Source organism: Varroa destructor, unplaced genomic scaffold (genome assembly GCF_002443255.2).
Source record: "Varroa destructor unplaced genomic scaffold, Vdes_3.0 BEIS01000003.1, whole genome shotgun sequence".
NCBI classification, from domain to species: domain Eukaryota; kingdom Metazoa; phylum Arthropoda; class Arachnida; order Mesostigmata; family Varroidae; genus Varroa; species Varroa destructor.
The window spans coordinates 55,923,256-55,938,910 of record NW_019211456.1 but is presented as its reverse complement, the minus strand read 5'-3'; the positions used below and the strand labels follow the sequence as shown (position 1 = coordinate 55,938,910).

At 42.1% G+C, this 15,655-nt stretch overlaps 1 protein-coding gene across 1 annotated transcript in view; it reads left to right on the top strand.

The window, feature by feature from the left end:
- Positions 1–7,509: 7,509 nt before the first annotated feature.
- LOC111247365 (uncharacterized) overlaps positions 7,510–15,655 on the top strand; it is a 28,361-nt gene continuing 20,215 nt past the window's right edge. Inside the window, exons 1-2 of the mRNA XM_022798170.2 lie at positions 7,510–8,096; positions 8,512–8,944. Coding sequence (XP_022653905.1) covers positions 7,926–8,096; positions 8,512–8,944 — 604 coding nt within the window. The 5' untranslated portion in view covers positions 7,510–7,925. The remainder of the gene's footprint in view (positions 8,097–8,511; positions 8,945–15,655) is intronic.

Below are 15,655 nucleotides of genomic sequence, written 5' to 3'. Positions count from 1 at the left end.
AGTTCAATACTAAAGATAATTTTCGGCAAGTCTCTAGAAAATTATGATAAGGCATGATTCTTCTTCTGTTAGCTATAGCCAAACATCTTTTCATGCTAGCGTTGTCTTAAACAATCGAGCTGTATGTATAGTATAGCTGTATGGTACTTAACTGATAGTAACGATGTCTTTGTTCAAGGGAACCTTAGTCTTATCATATGTAAAGATGGGGTTCAGTTTTCGTTTTCGTCCGAAAGGCACTGTTACTCCTACGTACTTTAAGTGCTGTCATTGCGGATTATCCATTTTTCATTATTCGTAGTTATTTTTGCAAGAACAAAAATTACCTTCGCCCTATTGTTTAGCTTTGCACGCGCAGTTCGTCAATTAGTGATCAATCAAATCTGATTGATTAACGTAATCATTGTTCGCTGGATGTCATTGAAAGTTGATATGGATGTTCCTGTGTTTTCTACAATCTAGCGGAAGTCCATACGCCAGTGCTCATCGGATACAGTAAGAGTTTTAGCCTTCAGAAGGTCAGAGCGTAATCTGTACCATTGTGCCATCTCCAAAACAAGCGAACCACCTTCTGGTCGTGAAATCGGCTATAGTATTGGATCCATGTACTTGTCCCACAAATTTTGTAGAGTTCGAGTTGCGCTTTCTGCAGTATTTTCTGAGACATTTTCTGAAACGTAACTCCGAAACCAACCTAAAATACATTTTTGAAGTCCCTATCTTTGAGAGCCTGTACAATCCGACTGGCCCGCGCAACTGAATGGAGGGTAGCGCCATGTTAATTAACCATATTAAAACACTGTTTTTCTCTCCTTATTCATCTTTGTTTATGACGCCGAAATATAAACCGCTGTACTCGAGTAAATTCAACCAGACCCTTTCAACTCCGAAGGTCAACTGCACAACACTACAGCCAGATATTTTCAAACCATTTTTCTTTTATGAAAGCGGAATTCCTCTTTATTTTATGAAAGCCGACAGAGAACTCGGAAAACGTTTTCAAACTGGTCACGAACGAAAAAGATATGGTTGCGAGGATCAGTATTTTACTGCACAGCCTCTTACAACAATAACAGTCACCATTCTTTGGGGCATGCTTCTTACGCAGTTTTTCGCTGTATCAGCCACAAGTGGATCTTGTTGCCACAGACTACAGATTTGTTTATGGAGATTTGGGACATTTGTTATTTCCTGTCCTTCACAAACGTTTGATTTTCCGGACGTTTTTTATGAAACGAGATCTGCGAGATTGGCATGCCACGGCAACAGCTGACTGTCATTCGCAGTAAATAATTTATACGTGCTCCGAGCTTTGTGGTCAAACGCCCCATCGTGTATGAATACGTAAACACCCTCAGGGAACTGTTCTCGTACCTAAGAGTGCATGTGGCTCGCGATAACCTCCACATATTCCTGCTGTTCTATGTTTTGTATCACTCCAGTCTCTTTGCCAGAATTTCTAGACTGTATCATAATAACCTTTGATGGATGTTGAATTTTCAGCACAACACAATTCTCTGTTCGTCAATCGTTTGCCTATACGCCTCAAAGTACAATGGACGTTTTTCCGAAAATTTCGAAATTGATTCATTTGAAAAACATACTTTGTCTCAGTCCCTAACGGTCCGATTTTCAACTTGGTTTGCCCAATGAAGACGGGCTCGTTTCATTCACGTATTCAACCGGGTTCTATTGGCGGGGCTACTTCCTTTGAACCTAACCCTCAAGTGAGTCAGTGGCAAGGCACAATCTTCGGTATTTCAATCTATTCTGAAAGATATTATACGAATCTTTTTGGAGATCGTAAAAAATTACACAATATCCCCACTATGTAGTAACATTTTTTTCGATTTTTGTTACCGATTTCACGAGACGACAACCGAATTTTATTTTTACGAGACTTGTAACAACGTTAGCGATTGCGTGCTGAGAAACATGAAACATTCCATCAGTTTTATGCCGTGCACACTTGTTTTGACGAAGCAGTTTGCTAATCGGTGCTTTTCGACATCTGTTCCTCTTCGGATAAATTGAAAGATCCCACCAGAAGACGCTGAAACCAGTCGAGCTCACTTGAACGCCAACAGTATTCATTCAGCGCTAACGACAGCAGCGGGGGCTAAACGGCGAGAGATAACGCACCGGCTGTACATAGTACGAGACATTAATACAGAGTATGAATTGCTAAAATCCAATTACAGAAAGCTATCACGCTTGCGGTTTCCAAAATACAAAAATCATAGGAAATTGTTGGTAAGCAACTTGAAAAATATTTACCCTTGTCTGTATCGATACATAAGCCACCTGGAAATATCGCCCTTTAATGTTATGCACTTTGCCTCAAGTGTTGGGACTATATAATTGAGCTTATTTAAGTCTCTTTGATTGTACAAAAATTACCTTTATGTTTTACAAATACTGTTGCTGTAGGTACTCGCAATATTTTCCGAAAAATCCCTTTTTACACAAAGTCGATTTACGTAAAACAAACTTGAAAACGTCTTGTGCCTTTATACTTAAATTAAGGTACAAGCCACAAATATTGACTTATACCTGTCTCCCTCATTATTTAGGTATGACATAAATGCTTTTCCTGATGCGCGGTTTCAAATACAGTCTGCATCAGTGATACCAGTTTGCCAGGACAAATATGAGAACCGATTTTTTCAGCCACGCGTTTCCTGCTTCATATACAGTCGCGTGATGCTTACAGCGATCTTGTCGGCCGTCACGTCGTCGGCACAGGCTACACATCATCTTTACCTTTCGATACTTTATTACTTACCCATAATTATACAGCCTTTTAGACTGCCTGCATGCTTGTCGTTTCAACCCGGGAGGACACTATATCTGCAACATCGCCCATGTGATTTCCTCCGCATGACACGAGAGTCTTCTGCTGGCGATGCTACGCACGGAGAAAACAACGACTGCACGGTCAAATCAAATGAACATTTCGCTCAAACAAGGTTCCTTCGCTGCAGCTTCCATCGAATTCCGCGGTAGGCACTGTTGGAAGCTTGACACTTGGAGCGGGTCCTTTGTTCGAGGCCCCATTAGTAGATCATACTCCTAGTTGGTCGTTAGCCCAGGGACGATAGATTCCGTAGACAACAGCTAGCACAAGTGTAGCCGTCCTACTAACCCGTTGTGTTGGCGGTTCGGCTACAGGGATAAATTGTTGCACTCGGCACCCCCAAGCAAAGCTTTCCAACCGGCGTTAAGATTATGCAGCATCTATGCTATTGGCGGGATCATTGCGCTGATAGGATTCCTAAACAACCTAGAAAGCGCCTTGAACTTGAAAGTTCGTCTCACGCACTCTAACAAAAAATCGTCTTCTCTGACTAGACGTGTAAGGATATTCGACCGTGTCACTGACTCCTATTAAAGCGCGTGCAGAATATTCAGGTGGGCGCCATTGAGTTTCGAATGAGAACCGCTATAACAATGGCGTCATGCAACCGTATTGCCAGCTACGGGTTTTAATCAATGCTTAATTGGGCCAAAAAGATAATGATACGCTAGCCCGTACCGGGGCCAGTCATTGATGTGTCGCTGTCTGCAGGTCCGTTATTCACTGGCCGGGTCTCGAGTTATACGATGAAAGCTTTGCTGGTCACAGTCGACACAGACGATTTGCTTTCTCGGTTAACAATTTTAGTTTTGCTAAGATGGCCGATTGTTAATCGTTTTGTTCGTCCTCAAATTGACTTATCTTTCAGCTATTCGAATTTGCTCTCTACTAAGTTCAATGAGCATTCATTACCGACTCAAATTCAATTTATTCGAGCGACGGCCTGATCCTATACTGAGGACCGTTTGAAATACATACGATCAAACTCAAGTTCGAATTTTAGCTTATAGTATTGAAGCTGCAACTTAGCGGCGCTTGAAAACACATATCTCTCTTGTAAAAATATACGTATATTGCATAGCTTGCATTGAACATGCATTCATTTTACGTGTCTATCTGAGTGTTCAGTAAGACAGGTTTGAGCAGAGATAATATTCTAGTACGAATAGTAACTGCAGCTCATTTTATGTATAAAATGAGTAGAACAAAAATCAAAAATTGAATTGTTCTGTAATATAGCTATTTTTCTCACGTGTGTCTACAATGTTCCACGAAAACCTCTATACCGGAACCCGTATTGCATAAACTTGAATTTGGCCAGACCTGATCGACCGAATCGACTTGCATGACAAAAGACAATAGATCACATTTTCCTAGGACAGTGATTGAAATCCCACCAGTGAGCAAACGATATTTTAAATTAGAGACCTTGTCTCTGTTGTACCCCGTTACGTCTATAGCCGCCCTTAAGGCTTCTCCACATTCAACGCAGATGATCAAATAACCCCTAGCTTCAACCATTTGAGCTCCCTGGAATCCAATGTCTGTAGGCCAGCAAACAGAGGTCCAACTAAGGCCATCATATAGGGTCATTTACTGCAGTCATTGAGTTAGCGGTAGCTGTCCTGCAAGCTCGTACGCATCCACGGTGATCGCTGTGGACCCAAATTGCCATCAGCATAGATGTGGGTTGTCTTAGTAGGTCGTTGTCCATTACTTATTCGTCTATTACCATCAGATGCTTCGATGCGGTAAGCATCCGATCAATCGGCATGTTGTTAACGAGACGCGTGATCAACTCGATTTTGATTCGGTCGGTTTCGGATAACACGCTTGACACGCAGACTACGATATACGAACAACCATGGCATCCAGAATATACTTCCATTATAAGGTGCACCTTCTAAAAGTTTATCTAGAGACCAGCAGGCGTTCGTCCACTTGTAGCATCCTTTTCCGCCGACACTGAAGGAATATGGCCTCGCATTTTCGGCCACTCAGGGCGTTCGCGACGCTTTTGAGGTACTTTAGCCTTTTGAAGCCATCATAAACAGATCTCATGGAATAATATACTGTAACATGCTACTATCACTACCACTAGTCCACTACAGCTACGAATGTAGAGAGTACTCTCCACACATTCCGTATCGCATGGTTGAAATTCTTCAAATCGTCGCTATCGTCACATCTTTTATTACGAAGAGTCATGATGTCCTGTGTGATGTCAACATCTAAGAGCCCAGCTGGGAACCAATACGTTGTCTAACAGATTCTACGTCCAAACGCGTAAGCATACTTCCTACTATCCTTGGGTTTGGACCTATCTGCCAGCTGGAGATTTACGTTTGTAGTCAGATTTGGTGCAACTAAAGTTGGAATGCATTTGAGTGCCTAGGCAGAATTAATCGATTTCTTCACAAACTGCGTCATTTATTTTATTGTCCCAAACCTCCTTTACCAATTTGTTGCATTGCTACGTAGAACATTGTCGCATCTTGGATACATACTTTCATTGCACGACTGACACTGGACAGATCAACGACAAAAACATTGAGGGGCACGAATAAGGAGCGAGGACAAAGTGTTCTATCTTATCGATATAGAATTACAGCAGATAAATTGTTTCTGGTAACTCGCGACTATTGCCACTACTAAATAGGACTAGCTCAGTGATATGAGTAGTGGAGCAGTCGAATCAGACCTCTGGGGTTCCGGGCTAGCTCCCCGCTTAAGTTCGATGTCCAACGATAATCTGAGTTTTTAGTACCAGCTTATCAATTACGTATAGGCCATCCGAGTTACTATAGAAGCGAAGATGTCTCGTGGAGTTATAGAAGCAGGATCAGTGTAGCAAGCTTCCTCATACACCTAGTTACGGCGTGTGTACTCTTCTCTGGATGAAACCTTTGCGCAAACTATTTACGAGTACAATAATCGAACAAAAAAGAAAAAGTAAACTTTTGGCTTGAATTTGACTTAGTGCAATCAATTGTCCACGGTGAGCCTTCACGAATTTCTATACCACGATAATCTGCTCTTATTACTTACTTGTTGGTTATTATTTTTCCAAGCTGTGAATCTCATTTGAAGAGCTAACACGTCAAGCGTTTATTACACGTATTTTGTTGCCAACGGAAGTACCAACTGTTCGATCGGCTGCGTTTGTGGATGTCGGAGTACACGTGTGTATTACAAGTATTATGGGATACTAATATTAATAATAATAATAATGAAAAAATAAATTAATGAAGAAGTAGTTGAAAAGTGGAACGAAAATAGTGAACTTACTTCTTTATCGAAGCGTCTTCTTATTACCTTATCTTTTTATCTATCTTCTATCTTATTACCTTTATCTTCTTATCGCTCTTACTGTAAGCAAACGGGGCGTTGTCACAATAAATAGCATTTGTACTAGTGTGGTGTCACTATAATATATGCACGTACGTGTATATAAAAATGTTATCATTAAATATGTTAATGCGTCCAGCTTTGCTGCAGTATTTAACTTTTACTTTACCATTTGCTGCTTTTTACAATGATGCTTGCCGGCAGGTACAGCCGATTTTAAATGAAATTTTTCACGTTTAATTTTGTTTGTTCGTCGAATCGCTCAGGCCGTGGGCCTTGCACGCGACCTACTCTACATCGTCGCCCTTTGAAGGCCTTTCCTCGAAATTATTTTACACTGCACTCGTGTCATCTTGCTTTTTGGTTTTTTTTTTTCTTTTCGCCATTTTACTCGTTCAGTGACTCCTTTTCCCGCTTTTCCCGTTTTGCACCCGTCAGTTTCATCGAGCGAGACCACTTCGCTCTCAGGCACTTCACTGAGCGCTCGTTCTGCTCCTCTTCGTCCTCAACCTCCTCTTCAGTCTCCTCAGACACCCCTCGATCCCCTTTTCCCCTCCCCTCTCTCTCTGCCTCTTACTTGCGTACACTAGTGCTAGCAACTACGATAGCGTGGCGGTCGTAGAAGCTGCTGCTGAAGCAAGCAGCAGGAGTGGTAGATATGGCACTGCACGCTGGCTGGCTGTATTCATTGTATGGCGGCCTCGCTCCTTGCCTTTTCCTTTGACCATTCCGTTCCGCTATATATATACGTGGAGTGTATGTACTCTCACTAGCCAGCCAGCTATACCGCACACTCATCGTGTTCGGTAGCTGTATTTTTCGGTCTGTCTGTTTGTCTGACTGGACGTACAACGAACGCAAGCAGTTGGCCAACAGCTGCAGTCTGGGCCGACCGCTTTCAAATGTCTGGGAGGGTGAACGTACGACAGAATGTGCAACCGTATTGCAGGTCGCTATCATTATATTATATTAGAAACACTTACAACATATTTAAGCTATTTAAAGAAATTTTTGTTTTGGAAGTTTCGAGACAATGCTTGCTATTTCGAAAAATGGTTGACGAAAGATAATTTGTAGGGTGCGCTCCACGCCACTCCATTTGAAACGACCGGAACCTAATGCATGGGCGGAGCTTTGAGGGTGAGCCCGGTTTTCGGCTCCTGCCCAACGGCTGAGTCTCGCATAGGAAGACTTCCTACCTTGGTGACGTCAGCAGGCTCCGCCTTCGCAGGCTCTTCGGTGCACGATCTCCGACTGCTCGCGAGCTGCCCTGGCGAAGCTCAGGCCGGAGTCCGAGTTAGAACATAGCACAGTGCATAGTCTAGACAAGGACACGACAGCTCCGCAGGGACTGATAGAATAGATACACAAACGCACAAGGAGAGTTCGAATAGGTTTGTTATATCTAGGACAGTGCGGTGTGTTTTTTCAGTGTGTGTACCAGGAGATTACCGCTCACGATAAAAGAAGAGATTTTTCCGGAAAAAAATAAGTGATAAAAGACACTGGATGGCAGCAATATTTTGTGTAAGTCTGCGTGAGCACAGACTGTGACACGCTGTGCGAAATCAGAGCCACTGTGAATGAGCGCGACTACTATAAAGAAGAAAATAGCAGATAGCAGATCGGTGTCGTTTACCAAGAGCTGTGGGTCTGATCATTTGAGTGCCACTCGGAGGCCAATAATTTCTGCCACTGGAAGACCGCTGAGGTCGATGCGATGAGCTGCATGGATGTGATGTACCAGCCCTACTCTGCTGCCTACTTTTCGGGCTATCAGCGGCCAAGTCCCGGCACAGGTGCTGCTAATCTACCTTCAACAAGCGGCTATTTCCTTGGGGGGCCTTCGAGCCCCCAGGATTACCCACCTACGGCTTCGTTCGAACAAAAGGTAAGTACCACCAAGCAGGTTGCATTACAAAAGTCTTCCCCCCTGCGATACCCGTACAGTATCCTTCCTGTTACTAGTACTATTCATGCATGCCGTAATGCCTTACCCCCCCCCCCCCCCCCCGGGAACAGATGTTTCCTAGTGTTTTGTACGGACTTTATATAAACTTGTTTCGTTGAAAACAGAGGATTTTGCGTTTTGCGTTATTCCTAAATATGGAACCAGCGAAAAGAGCAATGGATTGCAATCCGCTAGATTTCTCGCCAACTTACTTTGATTTTAAATTCTCTATATACTTTTCGCTCAGCTCAAGCGAAGAGCGTACAGTTCACTAAACAACACAACAATGAATTGTACATGGAATGAACTGACTATCGAAATGAACATGCCTTTGTCGTTTTTGTCATGAGTGCAGCCCGACATTTTGCAGTTTCAGAAGTTTAACAGTGGTAGCATCCAACACAATCCTGTAAAAGAACTTCACCATCAGCACCAGCAGCATCAACACTACAGTACGCCTTCACCCCCTCATACAACTCATACGGGTTCGCCAGTGGCAGGAACGTCATCTCCAAATCGCCTCGCACCCATTGACCTTCCATCGACGACATCGTCCACTCTATCTACTATTGTTTCCGCAGCTTCGTCTGCGCCCGTGTGCGCCACGCCGCCTGAGTCGGCAGAAAGCAAAGAGGATGTAGGCGAAGCCACCTATGTTTCATCGAAGTGCATCATAATCAAGTACTTCAAGACGGATGTAGCATCTGCCCTTGATGACCACTTTCAAAAAGCCCTTGCCCAGGCCGGATTTGGAGGGCCAAGCCGTCGAAATGATGAAGATTCCACTGGTGAGTAAATGTTCAGAGTTTACTGTGTAATTTCGTCTTGTTTTGTTGTCATATCGAGCGATTTTCTGATATATCCATGATTTCATATTTAAGAAAATCTGGCGCATCATGAACAGCTATAGATTTCCGTAATTTCCGAGTAAAAAGGAAAGAACATCGAGACGGTGAAGACAGTGTAATTTTTGTACAAAGCATCAATGACAACGTCTAATTGTATTAATTTGATGAAAAATAAACGAGCGCCTTTCGACGGCAATGCGAATCTGACACCTTGTTAGTCCGGCTCGTTCCGCAAGAAGATAAGTACCGGCAATTTTTTTTCTTGAGAGGCTATTAGCGCCAGCCTATGCAAGTATGCTACAGTAATACCATCATGAAAGACATTTAACCAGACTATCAAGCACAAGTTGCAGGACTATTCGGCAGCAGATATCTTTGAGCTGTTCGAGGACTGTAAAAGCAAATACCCTTTGCTTTTGAATTAAAAATTTAAGATAACGGAGATGTCACGAGCTGAAAATGATTAATATTATTTTGGCCGGATTCACTAGGCCTCAAATCTGTCAACTGATATCAGATTATGATCGATCGCCCATTTGATAAATATAAGAAGCTTAATCATATATGATTGTCATTGCTAGACATGTCTCGCCTCGTTGGCTTCGCGTGGCGGAACACCAACCATACAAGGCCGCAATGGCTTTTTCCCTGCGCCAACGGACTTTTCTTCTATTAGGTTGTAGAAGCTGGTGCCGCCTGCTGTTCTGTCACAGCTAGGTCAGAGTTATGGGCCATTTCGAATGCTCAAATGGCTGAAACTAAAAAAAGACTCAACACAATTTTTCTGCTACAGAAAATGGTAGCGACCTTTCCCGCATGCAATTGAACACTGTCTACACGCAGGCTTGTCCCAGGCAGATCGCTCTAGAATGATCCCAACGGCAAGGATGTTCCGGCACGCGAACAGCTGACGAGCGGGTACTTTTAAAACGGTCGACTGACTTCTATGCTTGATGACATATACAGGGAAAGGTTATTGTATGAAAATCTGCCCTTTTGATGTTACGGGCAATCAAGAGATGATAATAGTTGCATTGCACAGTAACCAAGGAGCCTTTTGTTCAAAGAACTGGAAATGGCTAAGTATAGCGGAATCTAGTCTATCGTATCTGGTTAATGACAGTAAAGTGACTAGCGAAAAGATAAATTCATGATTGACATATAGATTAGCGTACAGTGAGGATTTGTTTTTATTAAGCAGCTAGGAAAATCATAACCTAACCAGTGAGCTATGAATTTAATGCTTATTCATAACCTACTTACTTATATATAAAGAAAAAACAGAATTATGGCAAATGAGTAACGATAAACTTTAGTGAACTATATTGTACTATAGTTGGTACGAGACCGAAGGTAACTTCGAGAATAAGCATCTTTTAGGCTGACTAATTCGTTTTCTAGCTGAAATATATAAAATGATGATAACGACGAGAGGGGTGTGATGCAAGGACAACGATGCGGTCATGTCAAAAGTCGACACTTTTGATTCAGTTTTTCAAACAAAAGAAAGGAAGCTACGCTTTTTGGAAGCGCGCTAATTGAATGATATCGATAATGAAGAAACACTGATTTTAAGCAATAGCGATATTGGTGACGGATTCAGTTAGAGATAATATTAAATAAATATAAGGATGTTTTTAGAAATTCCCAAACTTCTTTTTGGAGTAACCACTAAGTATTTCTTCAGGATCTTGTTTACTATCCGAGTAATTCTTATCAGTGGCCGTCTCCTTGTTGAGCAACTTCTCCCTCTCTGTTTAACCCCCATTGACTCTTGTGATGCATAACCAGCACTGCCTCTTTGCGCACAAAGTCTTCTTCCGCGCCATTACCTCGCCCCCTCAAGGTCTGCCATGGAAATCAGATCCTCACGCGACCCACTTAATCCAACATCGCTTGACTCCCACAAAACGCACGACAGATACACGTTAACTCGTGAAGATGAACAAATCGAAACAACTAAACCCTGATATTGTCTTTTTAGAGATATCATAAATATAAAAGCAAATAGATAGTATCTACATTTTACAATGGGGATTTAGAAAATGTCGCATATTGCATCAATAATAAATGACAGATTGACGGATTTGAGTGAACAGACAAAATAGACCTTTTCATTATTATTGCTAGTAGAGTTGCGCTTCTATCACAGCTGCCTTTAATCAGTCGGAGTATTGGTTTCTTCATAATGTTAAGACAACCATAAGCTAGGCAATATGTGGACATCTAGCTTGTATATTTCGAGTACCAAACAGGGATGAGGAATTGCATCGAAGTTAAAATGGCAACTATCATTGGAACGCAAAATGAAAAGGTCTTTGGCTTAGGTATAACCAGTGACCTTAGCGTAAACTCCAAGGACACTTGATTTTGTTAGTGTCCAGGTACACCTGATTATTGTGGCATTGTTCGTTCGAGATACATAACATCAAAACTATTCATATACTATTTTTATCTTCATTGTGCCTAAAGAACGTGTTTTAATGCGTATGTGCTGTTAGTTCTTCTGCTTTCTTTTGTAATGTATTATACAACAGCCTCTTCGACATCTCATTAAAATCAAAAAAAAAACAAGCAGAAACTCATTCTTCTACTTTGTTAATACAAATACTGTAAGAGAAGTCGTTATTGTTCTTCCTCAAAAAGCTATTGCGTATATTTTCTGTGTACGCCTGGAGAGTACCAAAGATAGTACGCTATGGTTATCTAAGTTGTCATATCATTATCTACCATGCACTAAAACAAGCTGTCACTTAATTAAAACACATTTATATTCTATACATGTAAATAAAGTGGCATTTTCGTATGAAGCTTTTACAACACGTCTGCCGCTAACCGCTTAAAGAGCCGTGTTAGATTCCTATAAATTTATCTTCCTCGCCTAGATTAGCTCACCTGTACCATACGAAGATGAATATTCCCACTTTTGGAGCTCCTTTTCTTGTTTCAAATACCACAGTGTTGTTTAGTTCCTGTGCGTTGCTCACTCGTTTGAACGCTATATTCATGCTATGATTAAGAAGAAATACGATTTTAGTACGCTACGACCCCGTAGTGTTATATCTATCTGGAACACAGTAGCTGCCTGCCTGTCTGTCTGTCTAAATGGACGACTCACTGGAGCGTTCATTTAACTAGTTAACTACATCCCATCTCGAAAATAGAAATCAATAAACCTATTAGATGCTTCACTAACAAGATCTGCGCGTTATGAGTCAGCTATATAGGTCCAAGTAAATGTCCAATATCGGTGGTAAGCAATCAAAAGTATTTTAAATAAAATCTCTTGGCTGTCGTTAGTGTTTAAGTCGAAATCTCTTACAGATTGAGTTTCCTGTCGAAAAAAGCGTTGACAACTATTCCTAACATGTTCCCTCGTTATATCTATTATGTACCGGCCCTTACATTGTTAAAGTGCCATATATATATATCCTAAAGCAGTTACGATATATATATATATATATATATATATATATATATATATATATATATCGTAACTGCTTTAGGATCTCCTTTATTCAAAAATTTTGCATTAAAATCGCTCTTTCGTGGCTACATGATATGAGAGGCCGGCTTAAAATATGTGTTAAAATAATACATATATCTCAAGTGCGCATTCGCCTTAACTAATTTTATTATAAAAAAGACGCCATATTACTTCCACTAGAACTACAGCCTTCATGACATTTTTAAAAAATAACATCGCATTTAAATGATTTGATATGTGGGAGGGTTATGTGATTCTCGCATTTACCAAAGAAACGAAGCATATGGCAGTAATCCTGTAATCGAAATTAGGCATAGAGTCAAAACAATTTTGATAACACGAAAGAAAAAAGCAAACATGTATCCCATCTATCTTTTGAGATCGCCAATCTTTCATAGGGACAGCGTCTCAGGGACAAGTTCCTTTTACTCTCTTTTATCTGCTGGCCACTTTGTTTCAACCCAAAGCTGAATGCCCAGACCCCCGGTTACTGCACAGCATCACTGCTGTCCTCCCCTCACAAACAGTGCGCCAACGGAGTAAATACTCGACAATGCGTTGTAGTTACTTATCGCAAATATATCTCTTACGTACTTGTGTACGAATAGTTAGTGACTTGTTTTTCTACTGATGCTTCTGAAATTGATGGTTTCTCTACTGGAGTTCTGTTACTCTTCTTTGAAAAGCACAATGAGATAGAGAAAGAGGGAGAAAGCTTGCTGTTTCGCTAACAGGCACATAGACAAATACAGTGAGCGTGTCTACAGACGTGGCCTTTTTCGCATTCGGAAACTGAATCGCTTCTAAGGGGATATAGGAGGAAAAGATGTCGACCTTCTAAGATCAGGACCGTGGGCAGCTACTACTTGCATCCCGTCAAGATTTAGTTACGATCCACCTAGGATCTCCACACCGATCATTCAGCTGATCTATTGTTCGAACTTCTCGTTCTAGCTCCATCAGGTAGACTGAGCAGGAGGAGGCCGCGTCACTGCATAGACACATGGCTATACTAAAAGCTACGAAAAAAACTACCACGAAACTGATAGTCCCTGAATAAAACTTACAATAGAATTTCGTCGGTATAAAGAACAAAGCAGCTATTGCTCCTAATTTGGGAAACACATTCTGAAAAATAACAGCAAGCATTTGCGCGAACTCTAAGACATGATAGGAACCCCCGTTCGGTACATGAGGCCACCTATTTTATGAATAACAGGCAATCTTTGTACCCGCATTTTACTTATCTATAATTTTTACACAAATAGGTTTTTAATGCGTCAGACACCGCAATAACACTCCGTAGTACCTTATTACGCAATGCTGGTTTTGCTTTGGAATTAAGGATATCAGAGACATTCTGCTATCGTTATAGATAAAATAAGGCATCAGCTGGTGCCGATTGACTTGACGCCGACTAGAAATGGGCTATGCGCGGGGGGTGTTTATTGTTATAGAGCACGTGAGGTGGATGGTACCACCGTTTAGGACTAGTCCCTTTCAAACGATGAGAAAGCGGGTTCGTGCGACCCAAAAAAATGTGTAGATAGTCTCCGTGAAAACCCAGCCCTGACTCGTCGTAAACTGGTTCGAATTTGAAATATACCGAAACACAAAAGTATTATTTTGTCGACAGTTCGTACCTATTGGAAATTTCAATCCATTGATCTAACGATTGTGCCTGTTGCATTCTAACTCATATAGCACGCTTAAATGATTCCTCAACATCGCTTTGTGTTTACCCGCTACCACGAATGTACAAACTTATGGTACCTTAAGGTTCCAAAAATGTTCTAAAAAAGTCTTTTTAGAAAGTCCCTTGTGCGGAAACAGTTACTGGCATATCCGCTTGTCTAACGGAAGAGAAATCTAAGTAAATACTGAGAGCTTTCTCATTATCCACGCGTTTCAGCAACCCTTCAAGGGTGTTCAATTTTAATTTAACAGCACCTTGACATTCTCAATATTAGCGTATCGAGCAGAATCTCTTTAACTTTAAACATTGTCCTCTCCCCCTTGGCCAGACACCATTAGTCTCCGATTAACCTCAATTGCTGAAAGCAAATATCGGCACCCGATTTCCCTGCTTCTTATTCTGCGACTGTGAATGTCCTATCCTCCGTCTGCTAGTCATGGACGCTGGAGACTGCAGACTAGCGTCTCCGGACTAAAAGTCTCTGAATGAATGAAGACTGAATCAAGAAGAAGCGACGCGATTCCGCTTTCACATCGACCGCTTCTTCCGGTTCTTCTTTTCTTTTTCTTCTTCTTCGTCTCGATAATGACGACGATGATGTTTGTTGGTGCTTGTGGCGATGACGGTGACGGGTTCGACGCCTGGTTCCTCCGACTGGAGGATTTTACCTTCTGTCCCTCCGCCAGCCCCACCATCACCAGCGAATTCATTCGGCGCTGCAGAAATTTCCAATGAAACGTTAGCAAACTGGCTGCTTGCTACGCTGTGTAGTTGCAGTATCTGTTTGTGTTTAAACGATCGGTTTCGTTGTGTATGGTCTTGCCGCGCTCAGTTCTCCAGAGTTCACTACGTAGCCATTTGCCAGTTCATAGCAAATACGTATGGCTCGGCCTTTTATTAGCAGGCCCTCATTCACTTTGTCGCTCTCTGTCGTTCGTTCGTTGACGCGCTCTATGTAAAGGAGGGTGGCGGCACTTAAGGTCCCGCTCAAGCGGTGGTGCGCGTAATGTGCAGACAGTCCATTCTTCTCCAATTAAGCACGGACATGCAGGGCACCGCTCACTCGATTCGTTCGTGCTCTCGTTGAAGGAACTGTTCCGACGCCTACTAATAGCTTCCACCAGCGCGGTGAGCACCGGCGTGAGCATCGCTCGTGCTGCCCATTACCTACTATAAGATAATACTACCTTTTCCATTAGAGGGCTTTGACTAGTCGTGAGACTGTTTGTGTCGTTAGGACCGCGATCCCGTACCGACCGCAAAAGCATCTTTTACAGCTCCGTAGTACCCAAAGGGCCACGCGATTCCTTATAAGATGTAGATAAGTTTAATGCGTGCGCTGTCGTCCAGGCTTTCCTATCTAGTGCGTTTGTGGACAACGAATCTACGGCTAGGGCGAGACCCATTGTCAAAAGTAACACACACATACATGCACACACACGCGTCAAGAGGCTTCTTTTCTATATAT